Source organism: Mytilus californianus, unplaced genomic scaffold (genome assembly GCF_021869535.1).
Source record: "Mytilus californianus isolate M0D057914Y unplaced genomic scaffold, xbMytCali1.0.p SCAF_9, whole genome shotgun sequence".
Lineage (NCBI taxonomy): Eukaryota > Metazoa > Mollusca > Bivalvia > Mytilida > Mytilidae > Mytilus > Mytilus californianus.
The window spans coordinates 35,456,057-35,479,911 of record NW_026262745.1 but is presented as its reverse complement, the minus strand read 5'-3'; the positions used below and the strand labels follow the sequence as shown (position 1 = coordinate 35,479,911).

General features: G+C 32.0%; 1 protein-coding gene across 1 annotated transcript; it reads left to right on the top strand.

The window, feature by feature from the left end:
- The first annotated feature begins 121 nt into the window (after window positions 1–121).
- LOC127715672 (eukaryotic translation initiation factor 3 subunit F-like) lies at window positions 122–23,332 on the top strand. The gene is made up of 8 exons (XM_052221836.1): window positions 122–236; window positions 9,933–10,003; window positions 10,637–10,716; window positions 11,018–11,155; window positions 16,691–16,782; window positions 19,957–20,093; window positions 22,142–22,255; window positions 23,151–23,332. The coding sequence occupies exons 1-8, from the start codon at window positions 128–130 to the stop codon at window positions 23,226–23,228; spliced, it is 819 nt and encodes a 272-aa protein (XP_052077796.1). The 5' UTR covers window positions 122–127; the 3' UTR covers window positions 23,229–23,332.
- Window positions 23,333–23,855: the final 523 nt, after the last annotated feature.

Here is a 23,855-nt window from a genome sequence, read left to right as displayed (position 1 = left end):
AGTAGAATTTGCTTATTTGGTAATTGATTTCTAAATATTCTAGTCTTGTTTTGAATAAAAATGTGAACCATCACAATATTTTTTTTATTTTATCGAATGATTGACAGTTTTTGCATTCTCTTCAAACATGGCAGCCAGCCTCGTGTGCCGGGTTCACCCGGTTGTTTTATTTAGTATTATCGATTCATACGAAAGGCGAAACGAAGACGCCAAAAGAGTAATTGGAACTTTATTGGGTACTTGTTTGCTGAATTAAAAAGTCACTATTCAAAATCATCATGAATAAGAAATGCTTTTAAACTTCATTGTTTACAAATTTACTGCTGTCATGATTCGTTAAAAAGCATATGCCAGGTTCTGCATGCCTGTCAACTTTTCTAAACAACGGTAGTTTGATGTTGACAATGACAAAATGTAATTAATGAACCGATAACAGAAAATTTTTCCATCATACTGACAACTTTGAACTGTTGTGAATGATATAATTACTCGAAACATACAATTTACATGTACACACAGATACAATATATCATGATCCTGATCATGAAAATGGGTCAGTTTTTTATTGTCTGTGGTTGATTTTCTACAGGTATGTATCGCCGTTCAATATTTTGGCGCACTCCGACATAGTGTGATGGCTAATGCACTTTATACACTCACTAAAAACTTGTATCAACTTACAAAAGAACATGCCACTAATCCACCAATTAATGCATATATAAATATAAAACGGTAAAAGAGTCCTGTTCAAATACTGTGATGTCATTCTCATGTTTATACATCGTGCATTACAGTGCAATCGGTTGAATAGGTTGGGAACAATGTAATGACTACCCCTTTAATGAGGGGTACATTTCAAGGAAGCAAGTTCACTCGTACCACGTCAATTCGTACCACTAAAAGTTAACTCCTACCACTGGGAAGTCGTACCATTCAGAACTCGTGCCACTGCAAACTCGTACCATTAAAAATATATTCAGTGTAAATACTGAATGTTTTATGATTTTTTTTTTTTTTAAATCATTATAAAAAAGTTGAATTTCTTCAATTTTATACCAGATTTTAATGAAAACTTAGACAAAAATACAAATGTAATTTATTAATTACCATGTTAATTAATATATTAAATTCCTTTGATTGTGTGATTATTGGGTGATTATTAACAAATCAAATCAAATCAAATCAAATATTTTATTGTCTTATAAACTTTACAGTTTGTGACCAACATGTATTAACACAATAAACATATATACATCAACATTAACAAATCAACTTGTTTAATCATATTATTAAATTTTGATTGTTGTTATATAATTTAACAGCTTGGAACTAAATGTAAGTGAAACTCAGTGTTTTCCCTAGGCTATTCAAGCATTGCGGTACCGCTACGCATAAATTTCAACCGCCATGCTTTCATCATCGAGAATGGACAAAACTTTTTTTTAAATAAAGTATCGCAGTTTTTTCATCAGCTATATTCATGTATATTTACATCGATGCATTATTTTTTTTTTGGTCACAACAATCAGTTATTTTTATACGACCGCAAAAAAATTTTGTGGTCGTATATTGGTATGACGTTGGCGTCGTCGTCGTCGTCGTCTGCGGCGTCGTCGTCCTGCGTCGTCGTCCGAAGACATATTGGTTTTCGCACTCTAACTTTAGTTTAAGTGAATGGATCTTTTTGAAATTTGACCATAAGGTTAAATACCACAAAAGGAAGGTTGGGATTGATTTTGGGGGTTATGGTACCAACAGTTAAGGAATTAGGGGCCAGAAAGGGGCAAAAAATGAGCATTTTCTAGTTTCCAGACAATAACTGTGGAACGGTGTATGGATCTCTCTGAAATTATACTACAAGTTTCCATACCACAAAGGGATGGTTAGGATTTGCTTTGGGGGTTATGGCTCAAACCGTTTAGGAATTAGGGGCAAAAAAGGGGGAAAAACAAGGTTGTCCTGGTTAATGGACAAATACTTTAGTACAAAACATAATTTAAAGCAGTGTAAGGGAGATAAATCAAATACATCATTGAAATTATCTCCCTTACACTGCTTTTAAATTATGTATAAAGTAATGGTTAATGAACAATAAAGATAATCTAAAACAGTGTAAGGGAGGTAATCCAAATACAACGTTTTGGTTACTTCCCTTACACTGCTTTTAAATTATGTTTAAAGAAATGCATATTTATAAAGGAAGACCAGTAAAAATATCTGCAAATGTTTTCATCTTTTTTTTTTACAAAAAAATCCATATGAAAGATTTGACACTATATTTTTATTAATTCTATTATAAAATAGATTAAGTTAGAACTATGGTAAATTTAAATGGGTAATTATGGTTGCCAACTCCATTGGAAATTTGAATTGAGATTATGACCATATCTTGAGGGAAAGAATTTTTTTGGGGGAAAAAGGGGGGGGGGGGGGATAAAAAGAAATTGTGGGGGGCCAATTTTTTCTCATTTCAGATTTCAGAAATTAAAAAGAATTATTCTTCAAATATTATTTTTTTTTCAAATTTCAAATATTGAAAAATTTCAAGAAGTAATCTTTAATTGCACAGTATGGCGCATTAGATTTGTAAAATCTTTGATCACATTTATTTATTTGTTATGCCGAATCTAACAGTGTATTTAGATTTTTAATTTTGGGTCCAGTTTTCAAATTGGTCTACATTAATGTCCAAAGGGTCCAAAATTAAACTTTGTTTGATTTTAGCAAAAATTGAATATATGAGGTTCTTTGATATGCTGAATCCAAACATGTATTTAGATTTTTGATTTTTGGCCCAGTTTTCAAGTTGGTCCAAATTGGGGTCCAAAATTAAACTTTGTTTGATTTCAAAAAAAATTGAATATATGGGGTTCTTTGATATGCTGAATCTAACCATGTATTTAGATTTTTTATTTGTGGACCCCGTTATCTAATTGGTTCATATTGAGGTCAAAAGGGTCCAAAATTAAACTTTGTTTGATTTCATCTAAAATTGAATTATTGGGGTTCTTTGATATTCCAAATCTAACCTTGTATTTAGGTTTTTAATTTTGGGTCCTGTTTTTTAAATTGGTCTACATTGAGGTCCAAAGGGTCCAAATTAAACTTAGTTTGATTTTAACAAAAATTGAATTCTTGGGGTTCTTTGATTTGCTGAATCTAAACATGTGTTTAGATTTTTGATTATGGGCCCAGTTTTCAAGTTGGTCCAAGATAGGTTCCAGTATTTAAACTTTGTTTGATTTCAACAAAAATTGAATATATGGGGTTCTTTGATATGCTGAATCTAAACATGTATTTAGATTTTTGATTATGGGCCCAGTTTTCAAGTTGGTCCAAATTGGGGTCCAAAATTAAACTTTGTTTGATTTCAACAAAAATTGAATATATGAGGTTCTTTGAAATGCTGAATCTAACCATGTATTTAGATTTTTTTATTTGTAGGCCCCGCTATCAAATTGGTTCATATTGAGGTCAAAAGGGTCCAAAATTAAACTTTGTTTGATTTCATCGAAAATTGAATTATTGGGGTTCTTTGATATGCCAAATCTAACCGTGTTTTTAGATTTTTAATTTGGGTCCCATTTTTTAAATTGGTCTTCATTGAGGTCCAAAGGGTCCAAAATTAAACTTAGTTTGATTTTAACAAAAATTGAATTCTTGGGGTTCTTTGATATGCTGAATCTAAACATGTGTTTAGATTTTTGATTATGGTCCCAGTTTTCAAGTTGGTCCAAGTTGGGGTCCAAAATTATATTTTTTTTTATTTCAACAAAAATTGAATATATGGGGTTTTTTGATATGCTGAATCTAACCATGAACTTAGATTTTTTATTTGTGGGCCCCGCTATCAAATTGGTTCATATTGAGGTCAAAAGGGTCCAAAATTAAACTTTGTTTGATTTCATCAAAAATTGAATTATTGGGGTTTTTTGATATTCCAAATCTAACCGTGTATTTAGATTTTTAATTTTAAGTCCCGTTTTTTAAATTGGTCTACATTAAGGTCCAAAGGGTCCAAAATTAAACTTAGTTTGATTTTAGCAAAAATTGAATTCTTGGGGTTCTTTGATATGCTGAATCTAAACATGTGTTTAGATTTTTGATTATGGGCCCAGTTTTCAAGTTTGTCCAAGTTGGGGTCCAAAATTAAACTTTGTTTGATTTTAACAAAAATTGAATATATGGGTTTCTTTGATATGCTGAATCTAACCATGTATTTTGATTTTGGACATTGGACCATAATAGGTAAATTAAAAAAATTCAAGTTCTTAGACCACATTCTTTCTGTGTCAGAAACCTATGCTGTGTCAAATATTTAATAACAATCCAAATTCAGAGCTGTATCAAGCTTGAATGTTGTGTCCATACTTGCCCCAACTGTTCAGGGTTCGACCTCTGCGGTCGTATCAAGCTGCGCCCCAGCGAAGCATTTTATTAGATTAGTCACGGTCGATTGATTATATAAAAAAAATACACATCATCGCAACCGGGCTGAGAAAAAGATGTGTCTTATGAAATATTTAAAACATTTGATGGAAAAACTTTCAAAACATACGTAGTTATTTACGTAATAATGTTTTTAATAAACTAGTGTTGTTCTATCTTTAATTCAACGGGTCACATAGCAATGCATAGCGGATTCATTTGCCGTTTTTTACACAAGTGGGGCTAAATTTCTTTCACTTCGGCAAGATAGGATTTTTACATTTAAGAAGCGTTACAAATAAATCGGACAGTGACTCACAAGAATGTGTTTAAAAAAAAATAGTTAATTGTAATGAAATAAAATGTCAGCTTAGCTTCCAAACAGGTAATTGCCAAATATGTCATCCGTATGTCAGGTATTCTTCATTGACGACTTCTGTACTAGTAATTAACGCAAATAAACTTTTTTTTTTGTTTCCTGTAAAATCTCTGTGAAGCAATGATGACATTCAAAGTTTTATTTAACAACTTGCTGTTGCTGCTGCTGAAACCATTCTATCAGCAAATTGAGGACACTGTTAGTGAAAGAATGTAAAGACATGACATTTAGACAGACAATGAACAAAGTTGCCAGTCTTGGAACTTTGTATCCTTGTCCGTCTAGTATGCAGCAATTGTTCTTGTTTTGCCAGTTTCAACAGCTGATTGTGAAAGGTGTATTTCATGTTTAAACAGAGTTAAAACACCTTTGAGAAGCAGACTATGCCAAAAAGTGCTGAATTGCTTAATGCTTCAATTGAAGGACCAAAGGAGAAAGATTTTGATTTTGAAAAATGTGTGGGGACCTTTGGAAAGTTGAAACCGAGGAAAATATCAACAAAATAATGTGTACATGACATTAATTTGTAAATAACTAGTGCAGACTGGATTATTTTTATTATTGTTTATAAGGTCTTTCTTTAATTCCTCTCATCTGTAATAAATACTTTAAAGTTCCATGACTTACCTATAATAAAACAGTTAGATTGGTATATGGCTATAAACATATAAGTTATGTAGTGTAACTAATCTGAAAAAGAATCATCACACGCCGCGTTGCAAATCCACCATGTACCCACCATGCATGAAATTTTTTCTAGGGAAGACACTGAAACTGAAATATATATTCATCATTGAACACCATATGAATTCATTTAAATAAGTTGGTACGAGTTTACAATGGTATGAATTTACCGTGGTACGAGTTTGCATTGGTACGAGTTTGTTTTAAGTGGTACAAGTTGACATTGGTACGAGTTTACAATGGTACGAGATAACTATAATTCCATTTCAAGTGATAAAACATATTTTTTAGTAAAAACCACTTTTTGTCGAGCCTTCGACTTTAGTCGAAAAAGCGAGACATAGCGATCCTACATTCCGTCGGCGTTGTCGTCGGCAGCGTCCACAAATATTCACTCTGTGGTTAAAGTTTTTGAAATTTTAATAACTTTCTTAAACTATCTTGGATTTCTACCAAACTTCGATAGAAGCTTGTTTATGATCATAAGATAGTATCCAGAAGTAAATTTGTAAAAATAAAATTCCGTTTTTTCCGTATTTTACTTATAAATGGACTTAGTTTTTCTGCCGGGAAATATTACATTCACTCTGTGGTTAAAGTTTTTAAAATATTAATAACTTTCTTAAACTATCCTGGGTTTCTACCAAACTTGGACAGACGCTTGTTTATGATCATAAGATAGTATCTAGAAGGAAATTTGTAAAATAATAAATCCATTTTATCCGTATTTTACTTTTAAATGGACTTAGATTTTCTGCCAGGAAACAACACATTCACTCTGTGGTTATAGTTTTTAAAATTTTAATAACTTTCTTATACTATTTTGGATTTGTACCAAACTTGGACAGAAGCTTGTTTATGATCAAAAGCCAGTATCTAGAAGGAAATTTTGTAAAATAATAAATCCATTTTTTCAGTATTTTACTTTTAAATGGACTTAGATTTTCTGTCAGGAAACAACACATTCACTCTGTGGTTAAAGTTTTTAAAATTTTTATAACTTTCTTATACTATTTTGGATTTGTACCAAACTTTAACAGAAGCTTGTTTATGATCAAATGCTAGTATCTAGAAGGAAATTTTGGTTTTCTTCCAGTTAACATTACATTCAGTCTGCAGTTAAAGTTTTTAAACATTTATTAGATTCATAAACTATCCTGGATTTTTACCAAACTTGGACAGAAGCTACTTACAATCAAAAGATAGTATCAAGAGGAATATTTTTATTGATTTACTTCCTCATTTTTGTTGAGCCTGCGATTAACAGAAAAAGTAGGCGAGACACTGGGTTCCGCGGAACCCTTACAAATTTTTAGTACAAATGAGCACATATTTATATTATTTGAAGAAACTTTTCCAAAAGAACTATACATCTATCTGGTATTATATCGTCAAAACATGTCCAACAATTTTGTAATATTCCTGGACTTATACATGTATCTTCTTTATTATTAAAAATAATTGGACCCCTCTTTTAGAAAAGTTGTTCCAAATATAATGAATTTTTCCCCTTTTAAGTTAAAAAATTCGTAAGGGTTCCGCGGAACCCAGTGTCTCGCCTACTTTTGCTGTTAATCGCAGGCTCAACAAAAATGAGGAAAAAAATTAATAAAAATATTCCTCTCTATACTATCTTTTGATTGTAAGTAGCTTCTGTCCAAGTTTAGTAAAAATCCAGGATGGTTTTTGAATCTAATAAATGTTTTTAAAACTTTAACTGCAGACTGTATGTAAAGTTAACTGGAAGAAAAACTAAGTCCATTTATAAGTAAAATACGGAAAAAATGAACAAAATTTCCTTCTAGATACTAGCTTTTGATCATAAACAAGCTTCTGTCCAAGTGTGGTACAAATCCAGGATAGTTTAAGAAAGTTGTTAAAATTTTAAAAACTTTAACCACAGAGTGAATGTAATGTTAACTGGCAGAAAAACTAAGTCCATTTATAAGTAAAATACGGAAAAAATGGAATTTTTTTTTTACAAAATTTACTTCTGGATACTATCTTATGATCATAAACAAGCTTCTTTCCAAGTTTGGTAGAAATCCAGGATAGTTTAAGAAAGTTATTAAAATTTCAAAAACTTTAACCACAGAGTGAATGTAATGTTTCCTGGCAGAAAAACTAAGTCCATTTATAAGTAAAATAAGGAAAAAATGGAATTTTTTTTTTACAAAATTTACTTTTGAATATAATCTTATGATCATAAACAAGCTTCTGTCCAAGTTTGGTAGAAATCCAGGATAGTTTAAGAAAGTTATTAAAATTTCAAAAACTTTAACCACAGAGTGAATATTTGTGGACGCCGCCGACGCCGACGGAATGTAGGATCGCTATGTCTCGCTTTTTCGACAAAATTCGAAGGCTCGACAAAAATGTAAGTTTTTCTTTTTTCTTTTCTACAACAGTAAAATGACCCCTTGCCTGAGGGAAGTCCCTCATTAAAGGGATATCCCTCATTTGGGGGGTTGTTCCCAACCTGTTAAAGACAGATGATAATTTATGCACGTAATGATCATCATTGCTCCATGCCTTAAATAGTTGTTGCTATTATATGCTAGGTGTGCGAATATATACATTAGTTTTATAGCAGTCTATAGTTAAGCACTGAAGGTTAATGTCTTAAATCAACTGTTAATACTGGATAGATGCGTTCATCTGCAATTTATGTAGAATATGTTCAACATTTATTTGCACATTTAAGCACTATGCGGCAAATTACGCAGGAAAAGAAAAAGTTAAAGCACTATGTAGTAAAATGTCCAAATAAATAATAGGTAGATAGGAGCATTAGCTGTCAAATTCATTCAATACACTAGTGTGAGAAAATTTTGTGGACCCAATAATGACCTTAATTTCCTGCTTTTCTGGTCAAATTATGTTACGTTTCTTGATTAGGTCTTTTTCTCCAAAACAGTACTATAAGCAGTAGGTCAAATATATCTGGTGTATGGTATGATTGTAAGGTGTACATGTATGTCTGACAAGGTTCATCTGACCTTGGCCCCATTTTCATGGTTCATTGGTGTATGTTATAAAGTTTAAACTATATTTCATGTTTGGATTAATATTCGGTGCACATAATAGAAAAACAAAGGATATAGGGTATCCATCCGTGACACAACATCAGTACATGTTCATCTGGAGGGTTCATCTGACCTCAGTCTTCACAATAAACATTTTAACCTACAAGCCAGGGGGACTTAATTTTTTTAGCCAATGATTAGTTTTCGTGATTAGGTCTGTTTCGCAGAGACTATAAGCAGTATTTCAACTATATTTGGTGTATGGAATAATTGTCAAGTATACATGTACGGTTTATATAATCAGGACCTTATTTTCGTGAATCTTTATACATTTGTTGTATATTGTTATTTATGTGATAACTGTAGTAAAACCTTGATCTTGCAGACTTTCAACAAAAATTCAATTATGATCAATAAAGCAGACGAGACATTGTGTGCACTCTTGTTTTTTATGCCCCTGCTGTAGCTGAGGGGTCATTAAGTTTTACCCTTGTCTGTCTGTATGTCTGTCCTTTGGTACGTCCCAAAGTTGGTTTCCGTTCTCTAACTTTATTTACCTCAACCAAATGTTATGAAACTTATACACAATGCTTATTACCACAAAACACAGATCAAGTTTGAATTTTGGTGGTGTCGCTTTAACCGTTCTAGAGTTATGCTCCTTTACAAATGGAAAAATTGCTGATTTTTTTGTTTCTGTTCTCTGACTTAAGTTGGCCTCAACCAAATATTATGAAACTTATACACACTACTTATTACATGTACTACAAAACTCAGATCAAGTACAAATTTGGGTAGCATCACTTTTACCATTCTTCAGTTATGTCCCTTTATAACTTTATATGCAGATATGCAAGCGGGGGCACTTTGTGTCCCATGGACACATTCCCCATTTATTTAACATTTAGTTTCCTCTCTCACTAATTGCATTTTCTAATGCTTCAATATCCCTTTTTTCTTAAACATAAGAGTTACCACATGACATTGATAGATTGAGAAATAGTTCAACGAATAAAATAGAATTGATTACAAAATCCATGCAAGTTAAGTACTTTCTGAATGATAAATAAAGCTGCACAGCTGCACATAACTGTGTGCCATGGTAAATTGTAGAACAAATTTGAAAAATCTTTTTAAAAGGAATACTGTAAATTCAGATATTATTGCGAGGTTTTTATTAATGTGAATAATGCGACTACTTCAGTATCGCAATAATAAAAACTCGCATTTCGATATCAAATACATATATCTGTATGCAGTTTTTCCAAAATTCGCAATAGTTGAACTCGCATTTTTGTTAATTTTTCAAAAATCGCAATAATAAATGCACGCAATAATTTCTGAATTAACAGTAGGTATTCTAATTGTGTATTTTTGAAAAATAGGATTAATTATTTGATTCTCTGCTGTTTCAGGAATATATGATAAAGGATCATTAGAGGTAACAAACTGTTTTGCAGTTCCACATAATGAATCTGAGGATGAGGTAAGTTGGTTAAACAATGAACAGTGGTGAAATTTTATTTTGTCCATGTTTAATAACTTGTGACTTTACTTGCATATCAGTTTTATCTGATTATCGTTCAGGCTAGGAACACCAAAATAAACTAAGTAACTGTTGAATTATTTCTTTTTGCAATATAAAAGTTGCCTTTAAAGTTCAGTTTAGTCAGTAAATGAAATTTTAATTTTTGGATTTAATATTTCATTTACATGGCAACAAGTCATACAGTCAGAAAAATTAACATGAGAGAACATAGATATAAAAGATGTTCATGTTTAGTTATTAATATTGGACATACAAATGTATGGTTGAGAGGGCTCTTTAGGAAACTGCAGTTTGAATTCATCTGTACAAACTGATCAACTGGTAAAACAGTTTAGCTGATAGCTAGTGAAAGGTTGTTTGTATGAAACAAATGCAGTACAAAGCCTTTAGGATAAGCACAGTAAACAAAATTATTTAATGTTCTTTGAAAGGCAAACCAAATTTTGATTTTCTTGTACCAAAGGTAAACTTTTCAGTGATTTTTTTTTCAGTTGCAATACTAGAATTTTTAATTAAGGACATAAAAACTTGAGTTTTAACCATGAGATTAAGGTTGTTGTCTTGTTGTAGGTTGCTGCTGATCTTGAATATGCTAGAAACATGTATGAACTCCACAGAAAAGTCAATGCTTCAGAGGTTATAGTTGGATGGTAAGTTTAGTTATGCATGTTTATTAGTCCCCTACTGAAGAAGTCAAAGGGGACTTTAGGTCTGCACTCTGTATGTGTGTCTGTCTGTCATGTCTGTCCATCCGTCAGTCCGGCAAATCAAACTCAGAATGCTTGTTGTTTTTGTTTTTGAACATTTGTATTTCTGTTGTATTTAAAGCAAGTATATAAGTATCCTGAAATATTTTATTGTCTTTTTTTTTTTTTAAATCTTCATGATATTGAATTCCTACAGTGAAATTAATTAAGTTCATATACTTAAAATGAAATAAATATTTTATAGGTATTCTACAGGGAATGAAGTATCTGAACACTCAGTACTTATCCATGAATATTATACTAGAGAATCTAAAAATCCAGTGCATTTAACTGTTGATACCAGTCTAAAAAGTTCTAAAATGGATATAAAGGCTTATGTTAGGTAAGTACCACTCCAATTAGCGGTAGATTTATTTAAAATTATTGACTTGTTTGTTTCTTTTGAGAACATTTTGAGCTGATACAAACAGTATATGTATATTTTGGGTTGGTTTACTTGTATATAAAATGAAGAGATACGGTGTAAATGAACTCGAGTCATTTCAATAAGAAAAAACATCATTTACCTGCCTTTCCAGAAAAAAAGAAATGACTTATCAAGAGTTTATATCTAAATTCATAAATGAACATTTGGATGATTTTGAAATGCCAACCATGGGGATAAATTCATTGAAATACCACTTACTTATATAAACTGCTAAACAGTAAGATAAGGATAGTATAAGTTATATTAGAGATGTTTTATGATGGGACAAGTTGATCCATCAGTGTTTTTTTCATGGTTAGCTGTGAATACTTCCAGACTTCAGTTACCATGTTCAATGAAAATGTATTTAATGTTCAAATAAACTCATCATAGATACCCAGTATTTCCCCATGGATCTCAAAGACCCCAACAATCCTTACAGCCATAAACATACGAATACGATAATCATACTCAGGCTCAAAAATCAACCAATCAAAATGCTGGATTTGGTTTTTATCAGCACAATTTTGTACACTGAGTACCGAGTAAAGTTTTATGAGTGAAAGGCCAGGTCTTGAAATAATTGATATTCCATATTCCATTTTTAGCAGCTTGCATGCCTTCCTGAATAAAACTAGAACCTTTTTGTCATCAGGTGCTAGAAATAATCATTCCATAAAAGGCCCTTATTCCTTGTGTAAACAGTGTATTAAATGTACTGTTAATTTTGTGACTGTTCTGAACTGATAGGAAAATAATGATTTGAAAACAGTACACAGGAGTATTAATACTCCAGTAATTAACAATGATTATGCTCATAACCTGATTAATATTGAATGGTCTATGAGAATCGCAAGATTTTCAAAGTGAAAAGTGCCAACAGTGTTCCAGCTAGGTCGTTTTCACAGGGCGGTCCGCCCGCCCTTTCCCGAGTGTCGCCCTGTGCCCTTTTTACAGTTTGCAGGGCGCCCTGCCTTTTTTGAAGATCGATTGGTATAATATTTTGTTCGTATTGATATGATCAGCCAATTACGAAAATTTACCTGGCGACAAGTATATGACTTTGTTTACGACCCCAAGCTAATCAACGGTTACAACAGGTGTCATAATCTGTTGTTATAGGTAATCTGTTTATCGGATGGGTCATTTAATGATCATCAACATTAATTCATTCAAATAGAATCGGTCAGTCGGCATTTGTCTTTGAACTTGAAGAAATGTTCATACAACTTGGGCACAATTAGCAATGTTTACCGTAGTTTCATGGAGAAAACTTAATTGACAGAAAGTCGAAAACCATAATCAACTCTTTAAAAACATTGCTCTTATTGTTTTCTGTGAATAAAAAGCAAATTAAGATGTATTTTTCATTGACTGCCTTCATTTTTTATACGAAAATTACAAAATCGGCTGCCATATTGTTGATCGTATTTACATCTTCTACGTACTGTTTATTATCCTCCAAAGAAGGAGCACACCCAAATAAAGAAAGATAACTCAATCTTATTTTTTCCTAGCATTGAGTAACCCCCTACTAAGATATTATAAAATATGTCTTCATACTTCTGGCTTTAGAATTTATATGTTAAGGTGTTTTGAGTTATGGGAAAAGTTAAAGAGGGTCTTAGTAGCAGGGTTGGTAGGGTGCCTTGGTCATCTTTTTCTGTATTTTTTATTTTCAATCCAAATTTTCACTGTTCACTATATCCATACATTGTGCATTTACAGCTGTTTTGTGCTGTATTGCCATTAAGCACAGAAAAGGTAGAAAGGTGAAACTTGTAAAGTGTGTCAGACCATAGAAACAGAATGAAGCAGGACATTTTTCAAAAAATACTGCATTTAAAGCTTAACTGTGCCAAGCAATGATTTAAAACTTGTGTGACAAGCTGCTTGATAAGTTTTCAGTCTAAAAAGTAGAAAGATATTTTTCTCTGGCACAATGATGTTGTTCTTGTATATATATAACCAGTGATTCAATGAACAAACAATGTTTGACTATAATCTTTATTAAAACATGCCCTTTTCATATTATCATATCACGCGTTAAATGCCCTTTTTATTGGTATGACGTTGGCATCGTCGTCGTCGTCTGGCATCGTCCGAAGACACATTTGTTTTCGCACTCTAACTTTAGTTTAAGTGAATGGATCTCTATGAAATTTTACCATAATGTTCAATACCTCAAAAGGAAGGTTGGGATTGATTTTGGGGGTTATGGTACTAACAGTTAAGGAATTAGGGGCCAAAAATAAGCATTTTTGTAACTTCCAGACATAACTTGTGTGTTAGTGTATGGATCTCTTTGACATTGTACCACAAGGTTCAATATCACACAGGGAATGCTGGTATTGATTTTGGGGGTAATTGCCTCAAAATATTAGGAATTAGGGGCCAAAAAAGGGGCAAAAAACAAGCATTTTTCTAGTTTCATGATAATAACTTGTGTGTAAGTGTATGGATCTTTCTGAAATTGTACTGCAAGGTTCCATATCACAAAGGAAAAGCTGGAATTGAGTTTGGGGGTAATTGCCCAAAACGTTTAGGAAAAAGGGGCCAAAAATAAGCATGTCTCTAGTTTCCAGACAATAACTTGTGTTCAAGTGTATGGATCTCTCTGAAATTGTACTGCAAGGTACCATACCACAAAGGGAAGGCTGGGATTGAGTTTGGGGGTGATGAATCATAAGGGGGTTCAAAAAATTTGGGGGGGGGGGATTTTTTTTTTTTTCCTTTTTTTTTTCTTTTAAAGTTTTCCATTTTAAGTTGGTTATTTCTGTTTTATATTTAAAAGCAAATAATAATGATCTGGTAGGAGATACACACCAAACAGGATGTGTAAATTATTATATAATAAGTATTGTGCAATAGCAAGAAAGTTTCAATTGCACAGTATTGCACAATAGCAAGAAATCTTCAATTGCACAGTATTGCGCAATAGCAAGAAATCTTCAATTGCACAGTATTGTGCAATAGCAAGAAATATCCAATAGCACAATATTGTGCAATAGCAAGAAATTGTCAATTGTACAGTATTGCGCAATAGCAAGAAATATTCAATTGCACAGTATTGTGCAAAAGAAGATACTTCGTATAAATTGCTTATTTCTTGACCAATTTCAATGGGGTTTTATTCTTGAATTCTTGGGGTTCTTTAATATGCTGATTCTAACCGTGTATTAAGTTTTTGGATTTTGGGCCCCGTTTTTAAATTGGTCCACATTAAGGTCCAAAGGGTCCAAAATTAAACTTTGTTTGATTTCATCAAAAATTGAATTATTGGGGTTCTTTGATATGCCGAATCTAACCGTGTATTTAGATTCTTAATTTTTGGTTCCGTTTTCAAATTGGTCTACATTAAGGTCCAAAGGGTCCAAAATTAAACTTAGTTTGATTTTAACAAAAATTGAATTCTTAGGGTTCTTTGATATGCTGAATCTAAACATGTATTTAGATTTTTGATTATGGGCCCAGTTTTCAAGTTGGGCCAAATCGGGGTCCAAAATTAAACTTTGTTTGATTTCAACAAAAATTGAATATATGGGGTTCTTTGATATGCTGAATCTAACCATGTATTTAGATTTTTGATTTTTGGGCCCCATTATCAACTTTGTCCACATTGAGGTCAAAAAGGTCCAAAATTAAACTTTGTTTGATTTCATCAAAAATTGAATTCTTGGGGTTCTTTGATATGCTGAATCTAACCATGTATTTAGATTTTGGATATTGGACCATAATAGGTGAATGTCCAATTTAAAATTTTTAAGTTCTAAGACCACATTCATTCTGTGTCAGAAACCTATGCTGTGTCAAATATTTAATCACAATCCAAATTCAGAGCTGTATCAAGCTTGAATGTTGTGTCCATACTTGCCCCAACTGTTCAGGGTTCGACCTCTGCGGTTGTATCAAGCTGCGCCCTGCGGAGCATTTTATTGTAACTTTCAGACATAACTTGTGTGTTAGTGTATGGATCTCTCTGACATTGTACCACAAGGTTCCATATCACATAGGGAATGCTGGGATTGATTTTGGGGGTAATTGCCTCCAAATTTTAGGAATTAGGGGCCAAAAAGGGGCAAAAAAGAAGCATTTTTCTAGTTTCATGACAATAACTTGTGTGAAAGTGTATGGATCTCTCTGACATTGTACCACAAGCTTCCATATCACAAAGGGAATCCTTGGATTGATTTTGGGGGTAATTGCCTCCAAATTTTAGGAATTAGGGGCAAAAAACAAGCATTTTTTTAGTTTCATGACAATAACTTGTGTGTTAGTGTATGGATCTTTATGAAATTGTACTACAAGGTTCCATATCACAAAGGGAAAGCTGGAATTGAGTTTGGGGGTAATTGCCCAAAACGTTTAGGAATAAGGGGCCAAAAATAAGCATTTTTCTAGTTTCCAGACAATAACTTGTGGTCAAGTGTATGGATCTCTCTGAAATTGTACTGCAAGGTACCATACCACAAAGGGAAGGCTGGGATTGATTTTAGGGATAATTGCCTCAAAATTTTAGAAATTAGGGGCCATAATGGGGCAAAAAAACAAGCATTTTTCTAGTTTCCAGACAATAACTTGTGTTCAAGTGTATAGATCTCTCTGAAATTGTACTGCAAGATACCATACCACAAAGGGATGGCAGGGATTGATTTTGGGGGTAATTGCCTCAAAATTTTAGAAATAAGGGGCCATAAAGGGGCAAAAAAACAAGCATTTTTCTAGTTTCAGGACAATAACTTGTGTGTAAGTGTATGGATCTCTCTGAAATTGTACTGCAAGGTACCATACCACAAAGGGAAGGCTGGGATTGAGTTTTGGGGTGATGAATCATAAGGGGGTTCAAAAAATTGGGGGGGGGGGTTTCTTTTTTTCTTTAAAATTTTCCATTTTAAATTGGTTATTTCTGATTTATATATAAAAGCAAATAATAATGATATGGTTTGAATAGGTAAATTAAAAATTTTTAAGTTCTTAGACCACATTCATTCTGTGTCAGAAACCTATGCTGTGTCAAATACTTAATTACAATCCAAATTCAGTGCTGTATCAAGCTTGAATGTTGTGTCCATACTTGCCCAAACTGTTCAAGGGTCGACCTCTGCGGTCGTATCAAGCTGCGCCCCAGCGGAGCATTTTATTCAGGATTGGCACCCTGCCCTTTTGAAATCCTAGCTGGAACACTGGCCAATAAATAACAACATGCAATTTGGATCGTAACCCTTGGCTAGCAAAGATGTTAGGAATGTTTTTTTATTTGAAAATTATGCTATCTGCATGGCAAAATTTACCAGCTGAATAGGGTTTCAAAATTTTGTTCAATTTTTTCAGAACAATGACATTTGCTTTGCATAGCACATGTCAAATTACGATTCAGATACTTTAACCCATAGTGTTGTCTAATTTCGCTTATTGTATTCTTACATTGTATTGTTGATAATTTATTATTAGTTCAACAATTGGAGTACCAGGAAAGACCATGGGAACTATGTTTACACCAGTTCAAGTGGAAATGATAGCTTATGAACCAGAAAGAGTTGGTGGTAAGTTTGAATTAAAAAAAAGTTGTCTACAAATGTGATGTGGTGCTCTTTTTATGATTAAGCTATTTTTATACGACCGCGGTCGTATATTGGTATGTCGTCGTCATCCGAAGACACATTGGTTTTCGCACTATAACTTTAGTTTAAGTGAATGGATCTCTATGAAATTTTACCATAAGGTTAAATACCACAAAAGGAAGGTTGGGATTGATTTTTGGGGGTTATGGTGCCAACAGTTAAAGAATTAGGGGGAGGTAATCCAATACAACGTTTTGATTACTTCCCTTACACTGCTTTTAAATTATGTTTAAAGAAATGCATATTTATAAAGGAAGACCAGTAAAAATATCTGCAAATGTTGCATCTTTTTTTTTTACAAAAAAATCCATATGAAAGATTTGACACCATATTTTAAATTCTATTATAAAATAGATTAAGTTAGCACTATGTTAAATTTAAATGGGTAATTATGGTTGCAAACTCCATTTGAAATTTGAATTGAGATTATGACCATATCTTGAGGGAAAGAATTTTTGGGGGAAAAAAAGGGCGGGGGGGGGGGGGGGTAAGAAGAAATTGTGGGGGGTCAATTTTTTCTCATTTCAGATTTCAGAATATTTAGATTTTTAATTTTGGGTCCAGTTTTCAAATTGGTCTACATTAAGGTCCAAAGGGTCCTAAATTAAACTTAGTTTGATTTAAAACAAAAATGAATATATGGGGTTCTTTGATATGCTGAATCTAAGCATGTATTAAGATTTTTGATTTTGGGCCCAGTTTTCAAGTTGGTCCAAATTGGGGTCCAAGATTAAACTTTGTTTGATTTCAACAAAAATTGAATATGTGGGGTTCTTTGATATGCTGAATCTAACCATGTATTTAGATTTTTTATTTGTGGGCCCTGCTATCAAATTGGTTCATATTGAGGTCAAAAGGGTCCAAAACTAAACTTTGTTTGATTTCATCAAAAATTGAATTATTAGGGTTCTTAGATATGCCAAATCTAACCGTGTATTTAGATTTTTAATTTTGGGTCCCGTTTTTTAAGTTGGTCTACATTAAGGTCCAAAGGGTTCAAAATTAAACTTAGTTTGATTTTAACAAAAATTGAATTCTTGGGGTTCTTTGATATGCTGAATCTAAACATGTGTTTAGATTTTTGATTGTGGGCCCAGTTTTCAAGTTGGTCCAAGTTGGGGTCCAAAATTAAACTTTGTTTGATTTCAACAAAAATTGAATATATGGGGTTCTTTGATATGCTGAATCTAACCATGTATTTTGATTTTTTGGCCCCATTATCAAATTGGTCCACATTGAGGTCAAAAGGGTCCTAAATTAAACTTAGTTTGATTTAAAACAAAAATGAATATATGGGGTTCATTGATATGCTGAATCTAAGCATGTATTTAGATTTTTGATTTTGTGCCCAGTTTTCAAATTGGTCCAAATTGGGGTCCAAAATTAAACTTTGTTTGATTTCAACAAAAATTGAATATATGGGGTTCTTTGATATGCTGAATCTAACCATGTATTTAGATTTTTATTTGTGGGCCCCGCTATCAAATTGGTTCATATTGAGGTCAAGAGGGTCCAAAATTAAACTTTGTTTGATTTCATCAAAAATTGAATTATTAGGGTTCTTTGATATGCCAAATCTAACCGTGTATTTAGATTTTTAATTATGGGTCCTGTTTTTTAAGTTGGTCTACATTAAGGTCCAATGGGTCCAAAATTAAACTTAGTTTGATTTTAACAAAAATTGAATTCTTGGGGTTCTTTGATATGCTGAATCTAAACATGTGTTTAGATTTTTGATTATGGGCCCAGTTTTCAAGTTGGTCCAAGTTGGGGTACAAAATTAAACTTTGTTTGATTTCAACAAAAATTGAATATATGGGGTTCTTTGATATGCTGAATCTAACCATGTATTTTGATTTTTTGGCCCCATTATCAGATTTGTCCACATTGAGGTCAAAAGGGTCCAAAATTAAACTTTGTTTGATTTCATCAAAAATTGAATTCTTAGGATTCTTTGATTTGCTGAATCTAACCATGTATTTAGATTTTGGATATTGGACCATAATAGGTAAATTAAATTTTTTTAAGTTCTTAGACCACATTCATTCTGTGTCAGAAACCTATGCTGTGTCAAATATTTAATCACAATCCAAATTCAGAGCTGTATCAAGCTTGAATGTTGTCTCCATACTTGCCCCAACTGTTCAGGGTTCGACCTCTGCGGTTGTATCAAGCTGCGCCCTGCGGAGCATTTTATTAAATTTTGTAGCTTTATCCTTTTCTTTCCTAGAAGTCAACACATACAGTTTATTGACATGTTTCTCTCTGTCATATAGTTACCAGGATAAGGCATTGACTTGCATTGTTTCTGTAAATACTAAATTTTACTCCTGCACTTATTAGTGTGAATCTTGAACAAATGAAAATGATGTGAGATACATTTTATGTAATTCTTGTATATGATTTTCTCTAATCTTTGCTAATTTATCTTTTTCCTTACCTGTTGATTATATCTATTTAATCAACATGTGATTTGTTGATTTAGTTCTTTTTTGGTAAACATTCAATTATGTTGTCAAATGTTCTTGCTTTCTTCTTAATTTCCTATTGTGATGTAATGAAAAAAGGCGACCATGCCTGATTACGTAACTTAAAAAGAACACATCTTTTTGCAGATGATTTGAAAAGAAGGAATGATGTAACTTAAAAAGAACACATCTTTTTGCAGATGATTTGAAAAGAAGGATTAACTTTGTCTACGTATCTTCTAATAATCGTCAGAGAAACAGATTCTACCATCTAATATCGTGCAATACGATATTTCTCCACTCTCGACAGTTAAATTTTAAAAATTTAAAGCGCTCAGCGAGTGTCATGTTTTGAATTAAAAAATTTACTTGTCTCAAGTGGAGAAATATTGTATGGCACTCGACGCAATGGAAGAATCTATATTTATATACATTTTGAATGTTACAATATATATCTTTTCCATTCTTTTTAACATTGTCTCATTATATTTTGGTTTGACTTATTTACTTTAATCTACTTTATATCCAATATAAAAACTTATATATCACCCTTTTTCCCTGGAATAGCCGCAAGCACAAACTTACATTTCTAATGTCTTAGTAAAAAATGCAAATTTTTTATTTATAGTTGATCTCATACAAAAGGGAAAACATAATCCCAAGAGAACAGTACAGATGGTATCTGACTTGACTCAAGTATCCAGAGCTTGTAGTTCATTAAAAGATAAATTAGCTATAACACAGGAATATATAGAGGATATTTTAGTAAGTATGAGGTGTATGGAAAGGTAAATTAGCTATAACACAGGAATATATAGAGGATATTTTAGTAAGTATGAGGTGTATGGAAAGGTAAATTAGCTATAACACAGGAATATATAGAGGATATTTTAGTAAGTATGAGGTTTATGGAAAGGTAAATTAGCTATAACACAGGAATATATAGAGGATATTTTAGTAAGTATGAGGTGTATGGAAAGGTAAATTAGCTATAACACAGGAATATATAGAGGATATTTTAGTAAGTATGAGGTGTATGGAAAGGTAAATTAGCTATAACACAGGAATATATAGAAGATATTTTAGTAAGTATGAGGTGTATGGAAAGATAAATTTGCTACAATGGAGAAATTTTAGACTGTGTTGTAAAGATATATTATGTACAATGCAGGAAATATCTAGATGATGTAGTAGGTAGGAGGTCCTTGGAAAATAAGATAATGGCAGATATTTATATAAGGATGTAAGATTTGTATATAGCTGTGGTGTTGATCTTATAATTTATGAAAGTTGTAAATTTGACTGATAATAACCCAGATTTTCCTGAGACAGTAGCGTTCCTTAATTTTAATGTAACATTCTGAAACATTTTTTTTAAAGTCTAGGTTATTCCAAAATTTAATTGGGGTGGTGGGGAGGACTTTTCCCCACTATGACCCCAATCCATCCACTCACACAGCTTTAATGAGAAATTTAATGTATTATTGAATGGAAAGTTGTTTCAAACCCCACTACCCCTATATAAATTTTAATGTTAAGGGCCTTCCACTCCTCTCCCCGTAAATAAATAATTCTTGAACATCCCTCCATAGTTATACCTTTTAGAACATGAATTACTCATGCACACAAAAAGTGTGGGAAACCAAATAATTTTTCAATAAGACTAATTGATTGCTTGGGCACTAGGTTCTATTAATTAATTTGAGTCACTTAAGGATGTATTCTTCTGACGTTTCAGTCTCGTTGAAATCTCGTTCTGGAATTATTTCTAAAATATGTGATACAAGAGGAAAATATCAATGAATTTTTAAAATGTTATAATCAAACTTAACTCTGTGAAAAAATTGTGTATTTACAATGAGTAGTTTTTGAGTAATCAATTTTTCAAATTTTATTACCAATCAAGTCAGTCTTTTTAGCCTAAATTTAGAGAAAATGTGTGAGGGTTACAAGAAATGATTTTACCAGAAACATGTACATCCCATATCACATTTTTCTTTTCAAATTTCTTAGATATGTATTTTTTCAATCATTTATAACAAAGAAGTTGAAATAATATATGCATTTTGTTCTTAAAACAGAGAAAAATCGCAAATTTACAAAATTTACAGCATGGTAAATTTGACACAAAAAAGCATCAAAATATGATAAAACTTTCTTATATTAACACCTACGTATAGTTTTTTTAAGTTAAATTTATTCAGATTGGTCCATTTTATCTTTATTGAAAGTATGAAAAAAAGTTTAATTGTGGAACTGTGATTTTTTTCACGATAATAGCCCAAAAATAGGTAAAAATTGATGAAAAAAGGGAAAATCATCAAAATTGGGTACTTTCAAAGGGCCGTTTCCAAAAAAAAGTGACCGCCATATGATTTTTTCCTTCACCAATTATTTTTTATAGTCATATAAACCCAAAAATCAGGTTAAGAACAAAAGTTTAATTCTAGAAATTGATGGCTCCTCAGAGGTATACATCCTTAAGTCATGAAATATGATAATCTTCAAAAGACAAGCCATCCATTAATTTGCACTGTGTCTGGTGTAAAAAAAAGTTCTTTATGCTAACAGCTTTTCCGTATGTAGTGCATTTAACCATGACACTTTTCATTAGAAATTCAGCTATCGTATGGCTCAAGAGTAAAGTGAAAAAATTGTGATGAAAGAAAAAGTAAACAAATGTGGAAGAAAAACAGTAATAATAGATTCTGAAAAAAAATGTAATATACCAAATCATTTAACAACTGTTATGACAAAGATTAATTAACCACATTATTGGGAGTAACTTTTAAGAAAGTACTTTTTAAATTTAGGCTAACAAGATTCCAGCTGACAGTAATGTAGGAAGATTTCTAATGGATTTAATGGACAGTGTACCACAGATAGACAAAGATGAATTTGATACAATGTTAAATGCTAGCATGAAGGTAAATACAAAATTGGTAGCAAAAAGTGCTGCTTGTTAGGATGTTAAAAAAATTCAATATAACAGACAGTGTTTTAAATATGATATGTTTTTCATTAGAAATATTGAAATACATCATAATTTGGGGAGGGGGGATAGTTCTACTGGTATGGTTAGATTCTTTCAGAGAGGTAATTTTTTTATGCAGACATAGAATGTTTCTTGATTTATCATAGTAAAGAGTTGAAATAAACTCTATAGAAAGTGTTACAGCTTGGTAGAAGTAACAAGAATTTGAACTTGCTTTGTTATGAGTGAATTTGAGTTTTACTTATTAAAAAGGTCTTTGCATAGAAAAATACATATTTTGTTTATTTGTCTTTTTAAAAAATCTGAGACTGATTGTACATATAAAAAGCATATCACAAAATATTTTGGTAATGAAGTTACTTTTCACAAAGTGACATGTCATATAAAGTATATTTTTCTAAATTATCATTTAATAGTAAAAATTGTTGTAAGAAGGTTATTTTGTGCTTGCACATGGTTTCTAGGAATTCCTAGTCTCCATTGGTGAAAGTATTATGAAGTTTTCAAAAAGGGCTGTTTCAGAAATAATGAATGGGGAGGGAAAGGCACTTTTAATTTCAATCCATCTTGCATTAAATTTTAATTGATATCCTATAATTTTTCAGGCTTTCTTGTTTAAATAGCCACCACCCTTCCGATTTAAAAAGAGGTGCCTTCTTACCCCATTGGAATAACTCTTTAATAAAATATTTCAGAAACCTTTTCTTGGCAATTTGTTTCTAATTCTAGACTAGAACAGTATAATTAAAATGACAACTTAAAAATATTGTATAATAATTTGACTGTAAATTTCTGTGACATTAAATGTTTGTCTTGTTTTTTTGTAGGATTTATTGATGGTAGTTTATCTAGCTAACCTAACCAAGGCACAATTAGCACTTAACGAGAAACTGCACAAACTGTAGACTATAAAAAAACACTCCTGTGAATGATAGGCTGGCTGGCTATTTATTTTGACATTATGGAACACAAACCATTAGTCTGTACTATAATAAATTATAAAGCTGTCTATTTTGTTATATACTTATAAACTAGATACTGGGATTGCAAAAGTAGACAAATTATGTGAATTTAAATTGTATCCATCAGCACTATTACTACCACCTTGTGGTCATAAAAAGTTCAAGCATAATCATGGTACTCAGATTCTACTAGATTTGGTGACCCGAGCACACATATTGTACTCAGCTTATTGAGTACAATTTTATGAACACCCTGAAATACTTAGTTTGTTACCCTAGTCTACTTTTAAGCATCAGTTATATTCACATCACAAAGTTAAGACAAGGTGGTCAATGAATCTAATAGATATAGCAACATAATAGAAACCAACAACTTATTCCTTATTAAAAACCATCACAAGATAGTAATAACCACTGAAAAGATTCCAGACTATACAGGCATAATAAAAACACTTAGTTGATAGTCATGTGAGCTATTGCAATCAGTTCGCTTTTTCCAGTACTTGACAGAATGAAATCTAACTTAGCATGGACTTTCCTTACAAGTTCCTTTCCAATTTTTCATACATT

Excerpts from the sequence above, each read along its gene's own strand:
- LOC127715672 (XM_052221836.1), top strand. The coding sequence starts at position 128 with ATGGCAGCCAGCCTCGTGTGCCGGGTTCACCCGGTTGTTTTATTTAGT. Across the intron at positions 237-9,932 it reads AGTAATTGGAACTTTATTGG|GAATATATGATAAAGGATCA; the intron begins GTACTTGTTTGC and ends CTGCTGTTTCAG. Across the intron at positions 11,156-16,690 it reads GATATAAAGGCTTATGTTAG|TTCAACAATTGGAGTACCAG; the intron begins GTAAGTACCACT and ends ATTTATTATTAG.